A 19,531-nucleotide genomic window follows, 5' to 3' on the forward strand; every position below is an offset into this window, starting at 1 on the left:
TGAAATATTAATCAATTAGGGTAATTTTCCTTATATCATGTAATAGACTATCTTATTGATCTAATTTGACTATGGATCTCGTTAATCGACTATGGATCCCGTATTATTCAACCACATAGTATATTAATAATTTCAATATAGTACATTGATCTGCTATGATAGTATATTACGGCTATAGTAGTGATATGAATTGTGTTACAAACAATATACCACTGAAATGACAAGAACATTGAGAACAACACCAACGTAAAGTATTCCAACATAACCAATAAAATAGTACATTAATAATCTCATAATTTCAATCTAGGGTTTTGATAAAATACATAAAACACATCATAACACAATCAAACCAATATATCGAGTTAAAAAACTCCAGTACATTAATAATCTCATAATAGTATAATAAAATGATAATGGTAGTATCATACGGTATTCATAATAGTATACTACTGTATTACAACGGTTTAAAACTTAACCGAAGTTACCGAGCCATTACATCGTAAACACCTCTTTATAGCAACCAACCCACCAAACCTCAACAAAATCCGTACGAAATTCGCCATCGAAAAAACCTAAAATCATGAAACAAAATTAAAAATGCAGAATACTAAAAAATGATTAAATAGACTTCAAATACATTTGAATGACAATACATTAATATCATCAAAAATAAACTTAAAATGCAAAATCCATACGCTAATTTAAAAAAGACTACGAACTATATTTTAATGTACTACCCAGCACACTTAAATCGGCTGTTATAAACAAATAAACCAACTATCGACCGGGATCAGACTCATGAACTCCACGACAGCGGACAGTTATTTCAATTAATGCGTAAACCAACTACGATGTTCATATAAAACAACTCTGGTCCGATATGCGTGAACCATCCTCATCTAACTCTGTCAATCCTCTTCCAAACAAACATCATCCGCCAAAAAATAACGATGTATATATGACGGAATAATTTTGTTAAAAACGTTCTACTTAATAGAATCAAGTATCAACACAACTCTTAAAAATTTCTAACCACCGTAATCGATAATCCTAGACATTGAGCGGAAAATAAAAACGAATAACGCATTCATACCCGGTTAACAACGTCCAACAACGAACGCTCAAATTCGATCCTATTTCAACGACGGTGCAGAAATCTTCAAAGACGATTAAAAACCGCTGGAACGCTGAAGAGAACCTTCGAAAAATATTGTACACGATTTGATATAACGGCCAATGATCTCACGTAATTTTATTCCGTGATTTTAGGCAACGTATCAACAAATCTCAAATCACGTAGTAAAGGAAATAAATGCCGTTTAAAAATAAAACAGGGGTATTAAAGGCAAATTATATAATATATTTTGCCAAGTTGGCAAAATTGGGTCTATCTCAAAAAGGGGAAAAAAAATTGGATCTACCTCATTAGAAAATATGAACAAGGGGGTTATATCTAATAGACCCTTTTTCTTCTAAGCTTATATTACAATACTAATATATATCACATAAAAAATCAATTTTCACCATGTGTTTAATAATCAATTTATTATATATATTATATTTGTGACTCCAAAAATCACTATGGTCCAGGTTGATAAAAAAAAAAATCGACGAATATATGACAATAACATAAAGAGAATATCCTTTCCGAATGTTCCACACAATAACTAATTATTTATTTTTTATTTATACTAGTAACTCACCCGTGCGATGCACGGAGATTAATTTTAAGTTCATGTTTTTGTAATGACTAAAACACGTCGATGATGTAAATCAGACATATTTATGAATGAAAAAAGGATGTTAATTCGATGCATGGGGTAATATAAAAAAAATATATATGTGTTTTGGATAAAATAATCGAACGAAAACTTTCAATAGTTGATATATCAATTCCATTTGATTTAAGTCTCGAGATAAACAAAATAAATGATAAAAGAAAATATAAAATACGAAAATTGTGATTTAGAAAATAAGATACATTATGTAACACAAATGGCTCAACTATCTCGTCCAATACACTTAGATCCTTAACATGAAACTTAATTATTGAACACATGCATTGACATCGTCTATAACTCATTTACTACTTTGCGAGTAAAATGCATATTTTTCATAGTTTAAATGCAATTAGTATTACACCTTACAGAAACACAAACCACCTAAAATATTAAGAAGTAAATATAATTTATACAAAACTACCTTGATTTAATAAAAAAACTTCATTGGAATCAACATTATAATGAGCATAAAGTGGAAATAAACTTAACACGGCAAAAATAATTATACCTATAAATAATATAAACAAATATGTATTAGAATCACAACATACAATTTTTATGATGTACATTCATATTCCGTGAAAAACATTCTTATAGACCACATTGCAAGTAATATTAGTCGCCTATTCAGGCTTAATGAATGTTTTTATGCCACCTCTAATACTAATACTAATACTAATACTAATACTAATATTAATACTAATACTAATACTAATACTAATACTAATACTAATACTAATACTAATACTAATACTAATATTAATATTAATATTAATGCTAATGCTAATGCTATTACTCATACTCACACTCATATTCATACTCATACTCATACTCACACTCATATTCATACTCATACTCATACTCATAATCACACTCATACTCATACTAATACTAATATTAATATTAATATTAATACTAATACTAATACTAATAACAACACTAATACTAATACTAATACTAATACTAATACTAATACTAATATTAATACTAATACTAATACTAATACTAATACTAATACTAATATTAATAGTAATGTTGATGCTAATGCTATTACTCGTACTCATACTCATACTCACACTCATACTCGTACTCATACTCACACTCATACTCACACACATACTAATACTAATACTAATACTAATACTAATACTAATACTAATACTAATACTAATACTAATACTAATACTAATACTAATACTAATACTAATACTAATACTAATACTAATACTAATACTAATACTAATACTAATACTAATACTAATACTAATACCAATATCAATACCAATACCAATACAATTACAAATGCAAATGCAAATGCAAATGCTAATGCGAATACTAATACTAATACTAATACTCATATTGGTACTGATACTGATACTTATACTGATACGGATACTAATACTAATACTACTACTAATACTAATACTAATATTAATACTAATACTAATACTAATATTAATACTTACTATTACTATTACTCATATTATTACTGATATTAATATTAGTTATGACCATAATATTGATCGTAATACTAATTTTATTCACAATCATAATCGTAATCCTAATACTAATACTAATAAGTATCGTAATTCTAATCAATTTAATAATCTTCATTATAATCATAACGCTAATCATAATCCTAATATCTATGTTAGTATTAACTCCAATCATAATACTAACTGCAATTATAATACTAATCGTTATTCTAATACCAATAATAATACTAATATTAAACTAATTATAGTCCTAATCATAACTCTAATCTTAACCGTATTCCTAATTCTAATATTATTATTGATTCTAATCGTAATAATAATACTAACATTAATACTAATACTGATACTAATACTAATCATAATAATTATAATCTAAATCTTAATCTTAATATTAATCATAGTCTTGATACTAATTTTAACCAAACCCTAATACTAATAGTAAGACTAATCCTAATATGTTAATGCTAATGATATTACTAATACTAATACTAATGTGCTAATACAAATACCAATAGTAATAGTAAAAGTAATAGTAATATAGTAGTAATAGTAATAGTAACAGTAATAGTAATACTATTAGTATTAGTCAGTGCTCTAAAAATCGGCCGAGGCGGCCTATTAATCGGTCTCCGAGGTGGAGGCGATCCCAAACCTTTACGATTTTAGTGTAACGATTTCAAAATTCGGTTTTTTGTCTGTGAGACGGCTCTAGGCGGTCCGAGGCGGTCAAAACCTTTAAGGCGGGTCAAACTCAGTGGCAAAAATCAACCAAAAATTGATCAAAAATCGGTTTATATATATATATATATATATATATATATATATATATATATATATATATATATATATATATATATATATATATATATATATATATATATATATATATATAATTCAAAATAAAAGTTGGGATTCTAATAAAAAAAAATGAGTTTATGCTTTATTTTGTTTATGTTAACTGTTATTGTTAAAGAACTAATGATGTATGCTAGGAATGTTCAAGAGTAAATGTATATTCAAAAAAATTGCTTTTTTTATTTATATTTTTATAAGGATATTTATGTATTATGATCTTATTATTATTATTATTATTATTATTAAATTTTTATTATATTATTAGGATATATACATGATGAAGATATGACCATGTTTAAATATTTTTTTATATATGTTTTGAGTATTTATAAATAATATCTAGAAATATATTATATTAAATTTGAAAACCGATTAATTTCCGATTTATCACCGATTAATCACCGCTGCACCGATTAATCGTGAGTCGGTGCCTGACCGCCTCCGACCTGATTACCACTTTTTACAACCTTGGTATTAGTATTAGTATTAGTATTAGTAATAGTAATGGTAATAGTAATGATGTAGTCTATTATAAATTATTTACTTATTTAAATAATAATTATATAAAATCGTAATTCATTTCATTTAAATATTGCAAAACCTACCTAATAATCATCGAATATATATATATATATATATATATATATATATATATATATATATATATATATATATATATATATATATATATATACTTTCCACCCGTTAAATATAATATTTTGACAACTTACATTGAAAAAATTAATAGCACTTTGCACTATCGAAATACAATAAATCATTAAGAATGGCATCACGAATTAATTTTTAGTTGAACTTTTATAAAGATGCAAATTGTCAAATCAAAATTTTAGTTTTTTCAAAAGAAATCGAGGTTTTAGTATATAAGAACCAATCTATTCAAAATTCAAATGAACATGCTTTTTAAATTAGGGATTCTCATATAACACAATAAGTGTCAATACATAGAAAATTAAAAAGGAGTTATTATGTAATGCGATTCTTCTTATTGAATAAAAATATATATTTAGAAACACTTCAATGAAAAAAAAATTAATATCATAAATAGATACCTATAGTATTATATAAAATTGATGAAATCAATAATAAAATAATGATGGAAGTAAGTTCAAACATAAGGGTGGAAATCGGACGGTTCGGATCAAAATAAGCACAAAGTAAGTTCAACCATAGGAATAAACACGAATCGGAAAATTTCAATTTTTTTGGCACTTCAAATATAAAATATATAATAATATTGATATTATAATAGTGATTTTCAGAAAAGAAATTTTTGGAAATATCCTCGAAAATTAAATTTTGATTGGAATCGACAAAATAATTTAGCTATTCTATCAAAAATAAAATAATTCAGTTATTTAAGGATGAAAGTAAATTCATTTTTTATTAAATAAAATAATTGATTTCTTTATTAAGAAGGAAATCAATGAAAAAAAATAGTAAAACATGAAGACAAATAGAATAAAAGAAATCATAGTAATCAAATGCATTTCTTTCTATATAATAAATACATCAATAAAAAGAGTAATCAAATGCATTCTTATATATTCGTACATATAAATAAACTTTCAAGTTTTTTTGTCTTAAATCAAATTCTTCACATTGTTTTCTTGTACATAGCTTTTGTAGAGGCACTCCAAGGCATTTTAAGATGTTCTACCACGGGAGGAAAAAAACACTAAATCTAAAAAAAATATATTAAAAACAAATTTAATACACTTGTTATAGACAAATATATAAACTCATATTTAAAAAATAATAATTTAATTGTTACATGTGCTCCTCGACTAACATCATTCTTGCAGAATGATGCCCTTTATGCAACCGGCGGAAGAAAGATCATTGTACTTTAGTTTTTGTCCCTGTAAATAAAAATAAAAAACATAGAAAAATATATCCATGAGTTAAATGAGTGATGTGAGATGTATGCAAACATATATTATTTTTTTTAACAATTAACTAACTATATTAAAAACAATAAAATCAACATAATTATGGGGAAAAAAAATCAAACGAACACATAATAATATACAATATATGTAAATATGAATATTATATACTAATGAATTTCAAAATATACAAAAATATACAACAAAATTACGTGAATCGAATAAACTAAATCCGATGTTACACAAACAATTTACAAAAAGAAATTTATGAATTAACAAAAAAGAGGGGAGAGAGAGAGAGAGATGTATGATTGAAATTGTGGAGGTGATGAATGAGATAGAATGAGTTGGACTTAGTGATATTTATACTTATTTTTTGATACATATAAAAGTAAATAATATATTAATAAGGAAATAAATATTAATTGTAAAAAATAAGTTATGCAATTAACTAAATATTCAGATTTAATTAGGTGAAGAAATCTTTTAATTATTGATATAATTAATTACACGAATTTTTTGAATAATGAAATGTAATCTTTCAAAAATATGTTGCACATTTAATGGAAAGTTATTTAATTTAAATAAAAATTGATTTGTTAAATCATAGTTTACCAAATATTAAAAAATCCGGATTTTTAAATGAAAGCAAAAAAATCCGATTAAATATAGAAAGTCAATCATAAAATTAAATGCATATTCGAATTTTAGATAATGTTCAAAATATATGAAATATACACACATTTTTTAATTTTAATTTTCAAAATAAAAAAATACAATTTCATAATATATTAAAATTAATATATTAATTTAAATTCGAATTTGTAAACACCTAAGTCTATAATATACTATATTTCCAAGGATAAATGCAAATTAATATGATATCGAAATTTATGGAACAATCGACTTTTAATTACTTGATAAAATATGATTGATATAATATATATTAATCAATGATATAAGCTATATTTAATCATTTTCATATATCTTGATAAATTAATTTATTGATAGATTCATTTGAATTATTAAAGATTTGTAAAAATATTATGTTTATATTAATAATTTTTTTTAAACATTCAATTGTAATGTAAAGATAAAAATATAAATTTTATAAAGTATTCAAATATAATTTATTCAAATTTTATCGGGTATTACAAAATGTTTAAAAGAAAAAAAATTATTATATTTTTTCAAATTATTCAAATACACTGCAATTTCATAAATTATTCAAACACACTACGAATTTCATAAATTGTTCAAATAACTAAATATTTCACAAATTATTCACATTTATATTTAAATTAATAAATTTATTGACATAATTCATTAAATTACAAATGTAAATAAAAAACAATCAAAATATTACATTTTTGGAAAATTAATTAAGTAAAATAATATTTATCGAATTTTTTACATATAAAATTAAAGAAAGAATATATAAATTAGGTTGAGTAATTAAATAACTCATAAAACATTAAATGGGATTATATAAAAATATAAATGGGTATATATGCATGAAATTAACATTAAATGGAAGAATATAAAAATATTAAATTTATGAAAGAATTAATATGTACATGTGGTAAAATTTAAATGAGTGTGCAAATGTTAAATAGGAAACAACTTAAATATATACCAAAATAACAAATGCCAATTAAGCAATTGACTAATACACATAAGCAATTGAGTTCCAACTAAGTAATTTGAACAAATGACATCAACATTTGCCACATGTCATTCATATAGGGCATAGATCCTCTTTTTATATTATATATAGATTCCATCTCGTTAGAGGGAGAAGAAATGTTGTGGTGTACGGAGATTGTCTGAAAAAATATCTAAAATTTGGATTCCAAGAGAAAATTGATCCACTTATTTCTTTTTCTAATGAGAAAAGGTAATTTATTGCGCATAATTAGTCGAAAACTCGAAAAGGATGGAAGGTTGACGCCTTAAGTACAACAAGAATCAAAATTAGTAGCTATCTCGTGGGACAAAACATTGCCCAAGCGCTTAACGAACGGAAAATTGCAATGAACAAAAGAAGTAGTAAGCTCCAAACGACGAGGAACAATAGAGATCACCAAATTTGAGAGCCTTCACTACTTGCAGACAGTTGTCCCTTTCAGAAACATTAATGGATTGCCATCATTTTGACCGATCTTTGGTTGATTGCATGAAGGGCTGCAACTCTTATCTCATGCAGTTTTCTAAAATTTCGACTCTAATATGATCAAAATCGAGTAACATATTATGATATTTTGGCAAAATTCCCACCATTTGTCGAATTGCCCAACAGAAAGTCTAGCTTCAAGTAAATTACACCCACGTTGTTGAAGGCCTCGTCTCCGCTCGCTGCCCTAAAAATGTTTCCTTGCGGAAAATATTGTGCTTTAATAATTTTAGATAGAAGTAAGTCATGAGGCGTAAGTATTCTCCAAAGATGCTTTTCCAACAACCAGGGGCGAGTCCATCCTTGGGTAAGGGTGGACTCAATTAATTTTTTTTACAGTGTATTATGTCTATATTTATTTAGTTCATCCAATATTTTTTTGTTAAGCCTACCCATAATCTAAATTAATGTAAAAAAATCTTAAAATTTTCATTATATTATTTTTATATATTTATTTAGCCGACTCAAAATTCACATTATTGCAAAAAAGTCCTAATTTTTTTTCTTTTCTTTTCCTATTTTCAAAAAAACTTTTAGTTTTGTCAAAAAAATCTTTATTTTTTTTTCTCGGGAGCGCTGCTCTCGAACCACCGGAAAATTAAGTATGTCGTGTAACTAGATCTTGACTTGCCACTGTCAGCAATATTGCAAAGTTAACAATCTCATGTCCCGGAAAACTTGTGCCTCCCTTCGATTTGGCCATGCACAATTTCCGCCACGATATCCACGCCGTCTGCCTCTTGGTACCATCCCCCGCCAAAATCTTTGAAATTTTGAATCACCCACTTCCATTCTTTCAAAACTAATATTACTACTAACATACCCCTATGTTATTTAAAAAATATGGAGCCCCATCAGAACCGGCAGGTATGACCATGAGACCATCTAACACAACGGGTCGACCCGTCTAACCTGTCGATTCTCCCGCCTTAAAATCTCGAGAAAGAAATTTTTTTTTTTTTTTTAAGACGGCGGATATATATGCAAGCCCATTTATTAGTTCAAGACCTCCAACATAAATATACTAATTTACCCTTAATGAAATTCAAAACCAAATAAAAAACATAAATCATAAAAAATAAAAAAATAAAAAATCGGCGTTACAACGCCCGATTTTGATTTGTAAAGTCGGCGTTGTGTCTCCAATTTGGTTAACAAAAATCGGTATTGTGACGCCGATTTTCGTGTAAAAAATCGGTCTGGATAAACCGATTTGGGACAACAACGAAAACACACAAAAATCAATTTCAATCTCAATTTTTTTTCCAAAATCAGGTAACGCATTGCAACCCAACAAAAAGTAAGCATAGATTAATGTTCATCCACGCATATTTATCAAGAATCGATGCTCGATTAATGTTTTTGAATTGACAAACAAAAGTTTAGTAAAAATGACTTGTTGGTGGTGGTGGGGTGGTGGTGATGGTGCGGTGGAGGTGGTGCGGTGGGTGGGTCGCTGGTCATCGTCGGCGCGGTGGAAGTCTCGCTGGTCGGTGTCTCGGCGGTCTGGTGGCGGCAGTTGTGAGTTTTTTCTGTATTTTTTTATATTTTTGTTTTTTTTTAATTTTTTTTTAGTCTTGAACAAATTAAAAATATAGTTTGTTTGTATTTGGGTATTATATATTTGGGTCGTTGTCTCGGCGGTCTAGTGGCGGCATATATGAGTTTTTTCTATTTATTTTTTTTTTTGTTTTTTTTTAATTTCTTTTTCGTCTTGGACAAATTAAAAATATAGTTTGTTTGTATTTGGGTATTATTTAATGATAGGGGTATGGTTTTGATGTATTAAAATTAAATTAATTTACGGACTTGAACTAATAAATTGCTTTACGTGGATTTGAACTAATAAAATAATGGGATTGCATATATCCGCCGCCTTTTTTTTTAAAGCATATACAAAACCGGTCATATTTGCAATTGCTTATCCAATGGGCTTATTGTTTACCGTAACTGGACCAGTAACTTTCTTTGAGGCCCAAAATAACGGCAATTAAATTATATTTTATCCAACCTTCATAGATCTACAAAATATGTATTGTACCATGTAATTTAAGTATTTGTTTTATGAATTATTAATTTATATATTATATGGGGCTTCTTAATATTTCCGAATGTGTATTATCTTATAAATTTACCGAATTATTAATTTAGCACGTTGTTCCCGAGTCGGGACCGGGAAAATTTATTATTTAAGCGAGCTTATTAATTTATCGGGTATTAATTTATCGAGGTTCTACTGTATTTGCTTGGGGGTGGAAATCGGAACGGCATTTTTGTATCCCGCCGATTCAAATTCGCATTCGGAACCCTTTATTCATTCCAATTTCCTAAATGCCAACATCTGATTTTTTTCGAATTTTTTTTGGAACAAAATTGATATCATATATAAAATTATCAGAAATTCCAATTTCCAATATAATTTTAGTTTTGAATATTTCAATTGTTTTCCGATATACATAAAGAAAAGAGTAATTTTATCATATATTGTGTAATTATATTATAGAATTTAAGATATATCTTATATGAAAATATATAAATACCCACGGACCAAGTAAACACTATGTTGCATTTTTTTTCAAGAACTATGTGTTGTGCACTTTGTTGTTCCTGTGGGTGATTTTATTGAATTTCCTTGAACCCACTTTTGAATTTTATTGTATTTTGTTGAAAACATTCGAAAAAAAATTGAATCTTTTATATGAAAATTCATTATATCCGAATTTGAAAAAAAATTTATAAATTAATGCAATTCTTGAAATTTTAAAAGTTCCGCTTTTTTGGAACGGAAATTGGGACTCATTTTTAACTTGCGAAAAAATTTAGAAAATTTTCAAAAAAACTATATACGATCCGTTCCATTTGATTTTAATCTAGAAAAATCATCATTTACTTGTGGTTAATTCAAGGCTTAAGCAATGGACCTCGTACAAGAATCCCGTGTGCCACACTATTACAGTTTGATTTTGGTCAATAGGGCATGTTAGTAGCCTTTAATATATAGTACTCAAGGATCTAATAATAATTATTAAATAAATATATTACCAATCCATAATATTAATTCAAGACTTGGTGTTCGATTCCACAAATGGCACAAATCCAATCTTTATTCATTTTTTAAGATGCTCATTGCCAACTTGCTTCACTATAAATTGCATTGCAAAAGAACTCAAATATAAGCCCCTTAAAAAAATTAAATGAAAAGTATAAAGTAGTGGGTTAACAATTTAAGTCACCACAATTAACATATATATATATATATATATATATATATATATATATATATATATATATATATATATATATATTTTATATTTTTCTTAATCAAAGGAATGATATTAAGGTCATATCCACATGTGACATGTGACAACCTCACGTGCTTTGTTTGAATAATTAACCGTTTGTTTATTTATCTTCCAATTCCAAGTAATAAAACATAATTTAATGAATCTAATCTAATGCCATGTGTAACTACGGTCTATTCTATGTTAAATCGGGTGAAATACACTGTGCGTGCAGCATATAAATAAATGTGTCAATACTAAGTAAATACTAGATGGTTCTATAACTAAGGATTTTACTAAGGCGGCGGATTTATGCAAACCTAATTTTTCTTTGTTCAAACAGTACATATAAAAGGGTTCATTAGTTCAAGACCACAAATTAACTTAATTTTCTTATATCAAGACCAAAGAAAACTATTATGCCCTCATTCAATATTTCTTATAAATCGCCAGCACCGATATTGTCCAAAAAAATCGGTATTCTGATTTTTGTTTAAAAAATCGGCACGTGGTTACCGATTTTTGTAACAAAAATAGGTTACAAAAATCGGTCTACAAACACCCATTTCTGGTATCGGCGATTTTTTTTTTCTCCGAAAAAAAAACGACCCATAAGCTAAAATAAACGGGTAAACATACTTCATAAACCATCATCTTCTTGTTTTCTGATTTCATTGTGAATGTTGGTGTATATCTGATTATTTTGATGTGTAGGGTTGTTGGTGGGTTTTGTGAAGAAGAAAGAGAATAAGAAGAAGGGAATTTTTAAGTTGTGAAATAATTGATGAGTTTGTGAGTTTATGTATTTATTTTGGTCTTGCACAAAGGAAAGGGTTTTATTTTTATTTTTAATATTTTGTATTTCTAATTTGGTCTTAAATTATTTTAAAGGCAAATTAATATTTTTATGTTGGAGGTGTTGAAAAAAAAATTTGTGGTATTACATATGTCGACCGGCTTTTATTATTTTTAATAAAAAATATCCTAGCTCTTCGGCAGAATTATCCCGGCTGGCTCTTACCAGGCAACACTGTATTTAACTCCATCCGTAATCCTTTTTCACTAAAAACAACACAACTAATCAAAAAATCTAAATTACTTGATTTTTTTAAACTAATTTCACTTTAACCAATAGGGATAGTAATTTGACCGCCCTCAATGGGTACCCGCCCTGCCGTACCCTGAAAATAGCAAGAAATATCCGCCCCGAAAAAAATAAGAAACGAGTATAAAGATTAATGCAAAAATTTATATCGAATACGGGATGGATTTTGCTGTACCTGTTCCATTGCCATCCCGACTAACCAATCTACGCCCCCATTCAAAACCCCTATGTAGCTTCTACTTAGAGTACATTAAAACCTCAATAAATTAATACTCAATAAATTAATAAATACGGTTAAATAATAGTTTCTCCCGAACCCGACTCAGTAAAAATGTGTTAAATTATTAACTCGATATTTTAATAATTCGCTAAACTAATAGAATTTCTCAGGATTCCGGCTGTATTAATTAATTTATAGAGGATTAAGTGTAATTTACATTACATTTGAATCGATCTTGGATCTCCTATTAAACTAAAAATTCAAAACTTAATAATTAATTAACTACATTTCTCTGGCATTGTCATTACTCATTAATTCCTATTTATTAAGATTACTCTTGAAGTCTGAAAGTGGGCCCCTACTCAATTGCTCTCTATATATTGTCTCTTTCTCTCTCTCTAAAATCTCCATACAACCAAATCAAACCATTTTTCTGCAATAAAGAAAACCCGAAAGCTATTATGGTTGACGTGGACCGGAGGATGACCGGTCTGAACAAGGCCCATGCAGCCGGTCTCCGCCGTCTCTCCGCACGCGCCGCCGCCGCCACCGTTCCCTCCGCCACGCTCCCACCGCGCAACAGCCTCGTCTCTTTTACATCCCTCGCAGACAGAGTAGTTTCCCACTTAAAAAATTCAGGTACGCCGGTCCAGACCGGGTTATCCGAGACCGAGTTCGCGTTAGCCGAGGCGGAATTTGGGTTCTCCTTCCCGCCGGACCTGAAAGCCGTCTTGTCAGCCGGCTTGCCTCTCGGCGCCGGTTTCCCCGACTGGCGGTCGTCTGGATCGGCTCGGCTACACCTCCGTGGCTCCATTGACCTCCCCCTGGCTTCAATTTCTTTCCATATAGCTCGTTATTCTCTGTGGTCCAAAGCGTGGGGCCCGCGCCCACCCGACCCGGAAACCGCCCTGAAAATAGCCCGAAACGCTCTTAAACGGGGCCCGCTTATGATACCCGTTTTCAACCACTGCTACTTACCTTGTAACCCTTGTCTCGCCGGAAACCCTATTTTCTACGTCGACGAGAATTTAATTTTCTGCTGCGGGTTCGATTTATCCGACTTCTTCGTCGGCGGATCCGACCCGAAATTCCAGCGGTCCTTCAGCGAAAAATCAACCGGGTTGCCGCTTCCGTCGGCCGATTTCTCGAGGAGAAGTTTAGATACAATCACCGGCGGCCGAGCTCCGCGGTGGGTGGAGTTCTGGAGCGACGCCGCCGTGAATCGCCGCCGCAGGAAGTCGAATTCGAATCCGGCACTGCCGAGATCCGGGATGCCTGAGTGGGTCGAGGGTTACGTCAGCCGAATCGGGTCGGTTCTGAGGGAGAGCGGGTGGGCGGAATCCGACGTGGCGGAGATTGTCGACGTGGCGGCGTCCGGGTTCTTCGACGACGGAGAAATGGTGTTGATCGATAACCAATCGCTGATGGACGCGTTGCTGTTGAAAGCGGATCGGTTCTCGGATACACTGCGGAAAGCCGGGTGGAGCTCCGACGAGGTTTCGGATGCTTTGGGGTTTGATTTCCGGCGGGAGAAGGGAAAGAAACCGGCTAAGAAGGTGTCGCCGGTAGGGGTGGGTTTGGTAGGGCAACCGTACCAAACCCCTCGAATCACTACCAATACCGAAATTTCGGTATTATGAAATCCATTACCATTGCCCTACCAAAAACTTCGGTATACCGATTTCGGTATACCAAAAGTTCGGTACGGTAGGGTATGGTAATGGTAATTACCAATTTATATTATCTATTATTTAAGTCTAAATTGAATATATTTTTTTCAAAGCAATTCAAGGTATACATGTTTAAAATGTACAAAACTAATTTTTAAAATATAAGTGTCCTAAATATATGTTCTAAATTTACCTAATGTAAAGTATTTCTTAAATAAAATTATAACATAAAAACTTTTAACATCAATTATATATAATAAATTGAATTATTAAAATAAAAATTTATTTATTAATAATATTTCGGTACGGTAGGTCATTACCATTTTAATAATGTTAAGTGCCGTTGCCCTACCAAAACATTTCGGTAGGGTACGGTAATAATTCGGTAGAGATTTTTCGGTAGAGAATCGGCACGGTACGGTAGGGCATCGGGTTGGTAGGGCAATTTGGTAAAAAAAACCCACCCCTAGTCGCCGGAGTTAGTGGAGAGACTTGGGAAACTGGCTGAGTCGGTGAACCGGGCGTCATTTTAGATTCTTTTTCGCTTTTGTTTTATTCTTTTCAGATAATCGAAACCTCGTGTTTGCTTTTTTTGCCGCATTTGGGTACAAAAGCTGAGGGTTTGATTTAGGAAATCGGAAAAGGTTTACGCTGAAAAAGAAAAGAAGAATCTTGTACTGAAAACAAAAGGAATAAAATAATACATTGTATTGAAATATTAAAAAAAAAAAAAAAAAAATCGATTTACAAAAATAGAGAAAATGTATATTATTTTTTTAATCTGAAGAAAAAAAAGTAATTAAGTATATACGTGTAATTTGTAGTGATTAGACTTCAATTAGAGAAAATGTATTTTTTCATTATACAATTATATCTTCTTTGTGTGTGATTTTTCTCCCATGCCCCCTGTATATCTTACCGATTATATAGATTTTGGGGTTGTTTCGGTATGGTTGCCGAATATTTAATCAATACCGTGTACCTATTAATTATATGATATTGAAAAACTCGAAACCAACAATTGTGGTATACCATTATACGGTATATCGTTACTTTCAGTACTGTATATCGGTACGTGGTACTTTATTATTAATTTTCAATTGTTACACTTTGAATTATATAAATTATAATAAGACCCTCTATGAAAGCACTATAAAAGTTCTAACACTTTAACCAAGAAAATTGGCTATATAATATGATCTTATTTAATTTCTCAAAACTCCCTCAATATTTATCGAACTTCAACTTTATTGATTTAGCCAGAACTTAAAAAATAAGACTAAAAGAGCCATGAATTTTTCATTTCAATCAAACAAGATTACACTTTTTGTTGCACTAAACTTCAATGTTATCTCATAAAACATTTTTTTATGAATTGTATTTTAACTTTGTAAGTTTTGACTTATTTATTTTATGTAGTAATTTTTTATTAATTATTATCTAATATAAAAGAACAATATATTAATTAAATACGGTATTATTACCATGGTATTGAAAATACAATACCACTACCGTATCATATAATAGTGGTACTGTACAAATACAGGAGTTAGACCCGTTGCCAAATCCTCCCCCATCAGATAGTACTAAATCAAAATATAAGTCATAAATATTCTCTAGATAAAAATACATATTATATATGTGTGTGTGTGTGTGTGTGTGTGTGTGTGTGTGTGTGTGTGTGTGTGTGTGTGTGCGCGCGCGCAAAGTAAGTGTTTAAGAGCTTATATGCTATTTCGAAGTGTTAGGTAATTTGTTAAAAAATGATCTTTAAACATAAAAATTCAAAAAATAATTTCGGATAGTTTTTTAGATGTGTTTTGAAAAGTATATTTATCCAACATTTTTATTTATAATTTTATAATAAGTAAAAATAAATTATAAATTCATTATCTAACCACTTTAAAAATGAATTTTGAAAATAAGGCACTAAGAGCAACTCCAGTGGAGAGACATCAAAATGGAGCATTAAACATTCATTTGATACTTGATATAATACTTTGATACTTCTAGAAAAAAAATCCACTCCAACCACAAGTATCAAATAGATTATCAAATTTTAAATATATGAATAATTATATTATTAAATGTCACGTGGCAAATTGTGATAGGTTAATAGAGTGGTTACATTTTTGATACCTCATTTTCCAGGGAGTATTTTTGCACCTCGGGGTGGTTGAATATCAAAATAGTTCTCCCTTTAATGCCTCCATTGGAGGAGGATTTTTAAATTTTGGAGCATCAAAATGGTAGTTTTTTAGTTTGATACCCCATTTAGAGCAACTCCAAGGGGAGATATCAAAATGGAGCATTAACTATTCATTTGATACTTGATATAATATTTTGATACTTTTTGGAAAAAAATTCACTCCAACCACAAGTATCAAATAGATTATCAAATTTTAAATATATGAATAATTATATTTTTAAATGCCACGTGTCAAATAGTGATAGGTTAATTGGGTGGTTATATTTTTGATACCTTATTTTCCAGGGATTATTTTTGCACCTCCGGGTGGTTGAGTACCAAAATAATTCTCCATTTAATGCCTCCATTGGAGGAGGATTTTTTAATTTTAGAGCATCAAAATGGTAGTTTTTTAGTTTAATACCTCATTTAATGCCTCCATTGGAGTTGCTCTTAATTCCTCCATTAAAGTTGCTCTACATTTTTTAACTCTTAGAGCAACTCCAATGGAGGAACTAAATGGGGTATCAAACTAAAAAACTACCACTTTGATGCTCTAAAATTAAAAAATCCTCCTCCAATGGAGGCATTAAAGTGAGTACTATTTTGATATTCAACCACCCCGAGGTGCAAAAATACTCCCTGGAAAATGAGGTATCAAAAATGTAACCACTCCATTAACCTATCACTATTTGACACGTGGAATTTAATAATATAATTATTCATATATTTAAAATTTGATAATTTATTTGATACTTGTGGTTGGAGTGAATTTTTTTTCTAGAAGTATCAAAGTATTATATCAAGTATCAAATGAATGTTTAATGCTCCATTTTGATGTATCTCCATTGGAGTTGCTCTTAAAGCAAGAGGCAACTTATCGAATAAAATATTTCTCAACTGTTTATTCAAACGATGCCAAGTGTCAAAATTTTAGATGAAGGTTAAGAAGAGTATTATAATTCAATGAATAGGGTATGGTTCATTATATAAATTTTATTTTGTCCAATTAACAAAGAAGTTGAGTTTATGTGAACAAAAATTAGCTGTCCCTGATTTCAAATAGAAAGAAATCCAACATGGATTCAACATAAATACAGCTAATTTTGTTTTATTTATTATTCAAATAATATTTCGTACTGAACCAGGTGGTGCACGTGCGACCTGTGAAAAACTGAAAAATGACGTGGAGCAAGTCCACGACCATAAGGACCGCTGGCACGTGGGGTCCAGCTAAGCAACAAACGGCATCGTCGTATTATCATCCTTGGGTCGTACCGATTGACACGTGGCAGCTTAATAGGGGCTTAATATCAAAGACTACTAAATATAAAAGGAATAATTAGCAAGACCCCTCATCTAGGTAAATGAGTTAAGAAAACACCCCCTCCCAAAAATAATTAAAGAAAACCCACTTACCTAATATCCTACCCAAATATTATTTAATAATTCCCAAACCACCCTTATTATCCCTAACCATTTGCCGTTCTCTCTTTTTTTTCTCGTCTTCTCATCTTCTCGAATCTGCCATTCTCTCTTCTTCTTCTCGTCTTCCCTCTTCTCGTCTTCTCTCTTCTCACTTCTCTTGGCAATTACCTCCGCCATGGATTATCGGTCAAAGGAAGATGTTTTTGTATTCGCCACCTAACTGGCCATGGCGGCGGTGTTCCCAGCAGCACTCCAAACCGCCGTCTCCGCTCGGGAACTCGCTGCCCAGCTTCCCGCCGCCGCCAATCCCGACGCACACGTCATTGTTAGGGATTGGTTTCGAAGGAGAGTTGGATTCTGATGGGAGTAAATCAAGGCCCATAAGCAATTAGGGTTTTTTGGTGTAAAAACAGTTAGAATATGGAAGTGGGGTGGTGATGCTGTGGTATGGCGACGATGTGGTGACGATGAAGAACAGATCTAGGGTTTTTTGGTGGATTGTGGCGGAAAACGGCGCAGAAAAAAAAATTCGCGCAGGCAGGACCCTTAATCGACTACGTGGTTTAATCGACTATTGAACATAGTCGATTAAGGCTTAATCGACTATGTTCAGTAGTCGATTAAGGTTAACCGACTCTAGTTGTTAATTTTTTTTTTTTTGATTTTTTGTTTATTGATTCCAATGTATAAATCAATTACAATGTTTGTATTTTTTTTTAAATATAATTGATTTTGTATTTTTTTTGTAATTGTGATTTGTTATTTTTAATAGTTAAATTTTAATCGACTATCCATTAATAAACCTAATAGAGAAAAAATTAAAAAAAAAATTTAAAAAAAAATTAGAAACAAAAAAAAAGTTAAAAAATAAAGAATTTCCTTAATCGACTATGAAGCATAGTCGATTTAAGACTAATCGACTATGCTTCATAGTCGATTAAAAAAACGGAAAAAAAAATAATAATTCGCGGAGCGCGTGGCCCAGTCATGAGGTGGCGGGCGGGGTAAAGCTGGAAACAGAATGGCTGAAATTGGAACATGGGCTTTTCTCAAATGGTCTAAAATATTTTGGGCCTATCCCCATTAAAAAAAGTAATGAGGGGGTTATGTCAAAGAGCCCCAATCGTTGTCATCTTTGATTAGTACATTTCAATTTATTTTGTATTATATTTTCTTGGGTAAATTACGGCCACCTTTTTTAGGTAAGATCAAATTACGGAAAAATCCCTTATGTTTAAATAATCACAATAATTCATCAACTATGAATTTTATTATACGACCATCACTGGTGGTGTCAAATTTAGTGGAATCTTCTATATTATGTCGAATATTCTCCAGTTTGTATCCATTTGACCAAATTCGAATTCCACATTTTGAAACAAAATTATTGTAAGATGTGTTTTTTGCCTTGTAAATGTCAGATTGTG

The 19,531-nt window shown here is 30.2% G+C and overlaps 1 protein-coding gene across 1 annotated transcript; it reads left to right on the forward strand.

The window, feature by feature from the left end:
• The first annotated feature begins 12,996 nt into the window (after nt 1-12,996).
• On the forward strand, nt 12,997-15,166 carry LOC105955865 (uncharacterized). Its single transcript, XM_088825636.1, has 2 exons — nt 12,997-14,383; nt 14,959-15,166. Exons 1-2 carry the CDS (start codon nt 13,280-13,282, stop codon nt 15,019-15,021), a joined length of 1,167 nt encoding a protein of 388 aa, XP_088681762.1. The 5' UTR covers nt 12,997-13,279; the 3' UTR covers nt 15,022-15,166.
• The last annotated feature ends 4,365 nt before the right edge of the window (nt 15,167-19,531 follow it).

This window comes from Erythranthe guttata, chromosome 11 (genome assembly GCF_056151865.1).
Source record: "Erythranthe guttata isolate IM_541 chromosome 11, IM_541, whole genome shotgun sequence".
Classification (NCBI taxonomy): Eukaryota; Viridiplantae; Streptophyta; class Magnoliopsida; order Lamiales; family Phrymaceae; genus Erythranthe; species Erythranthe guttata.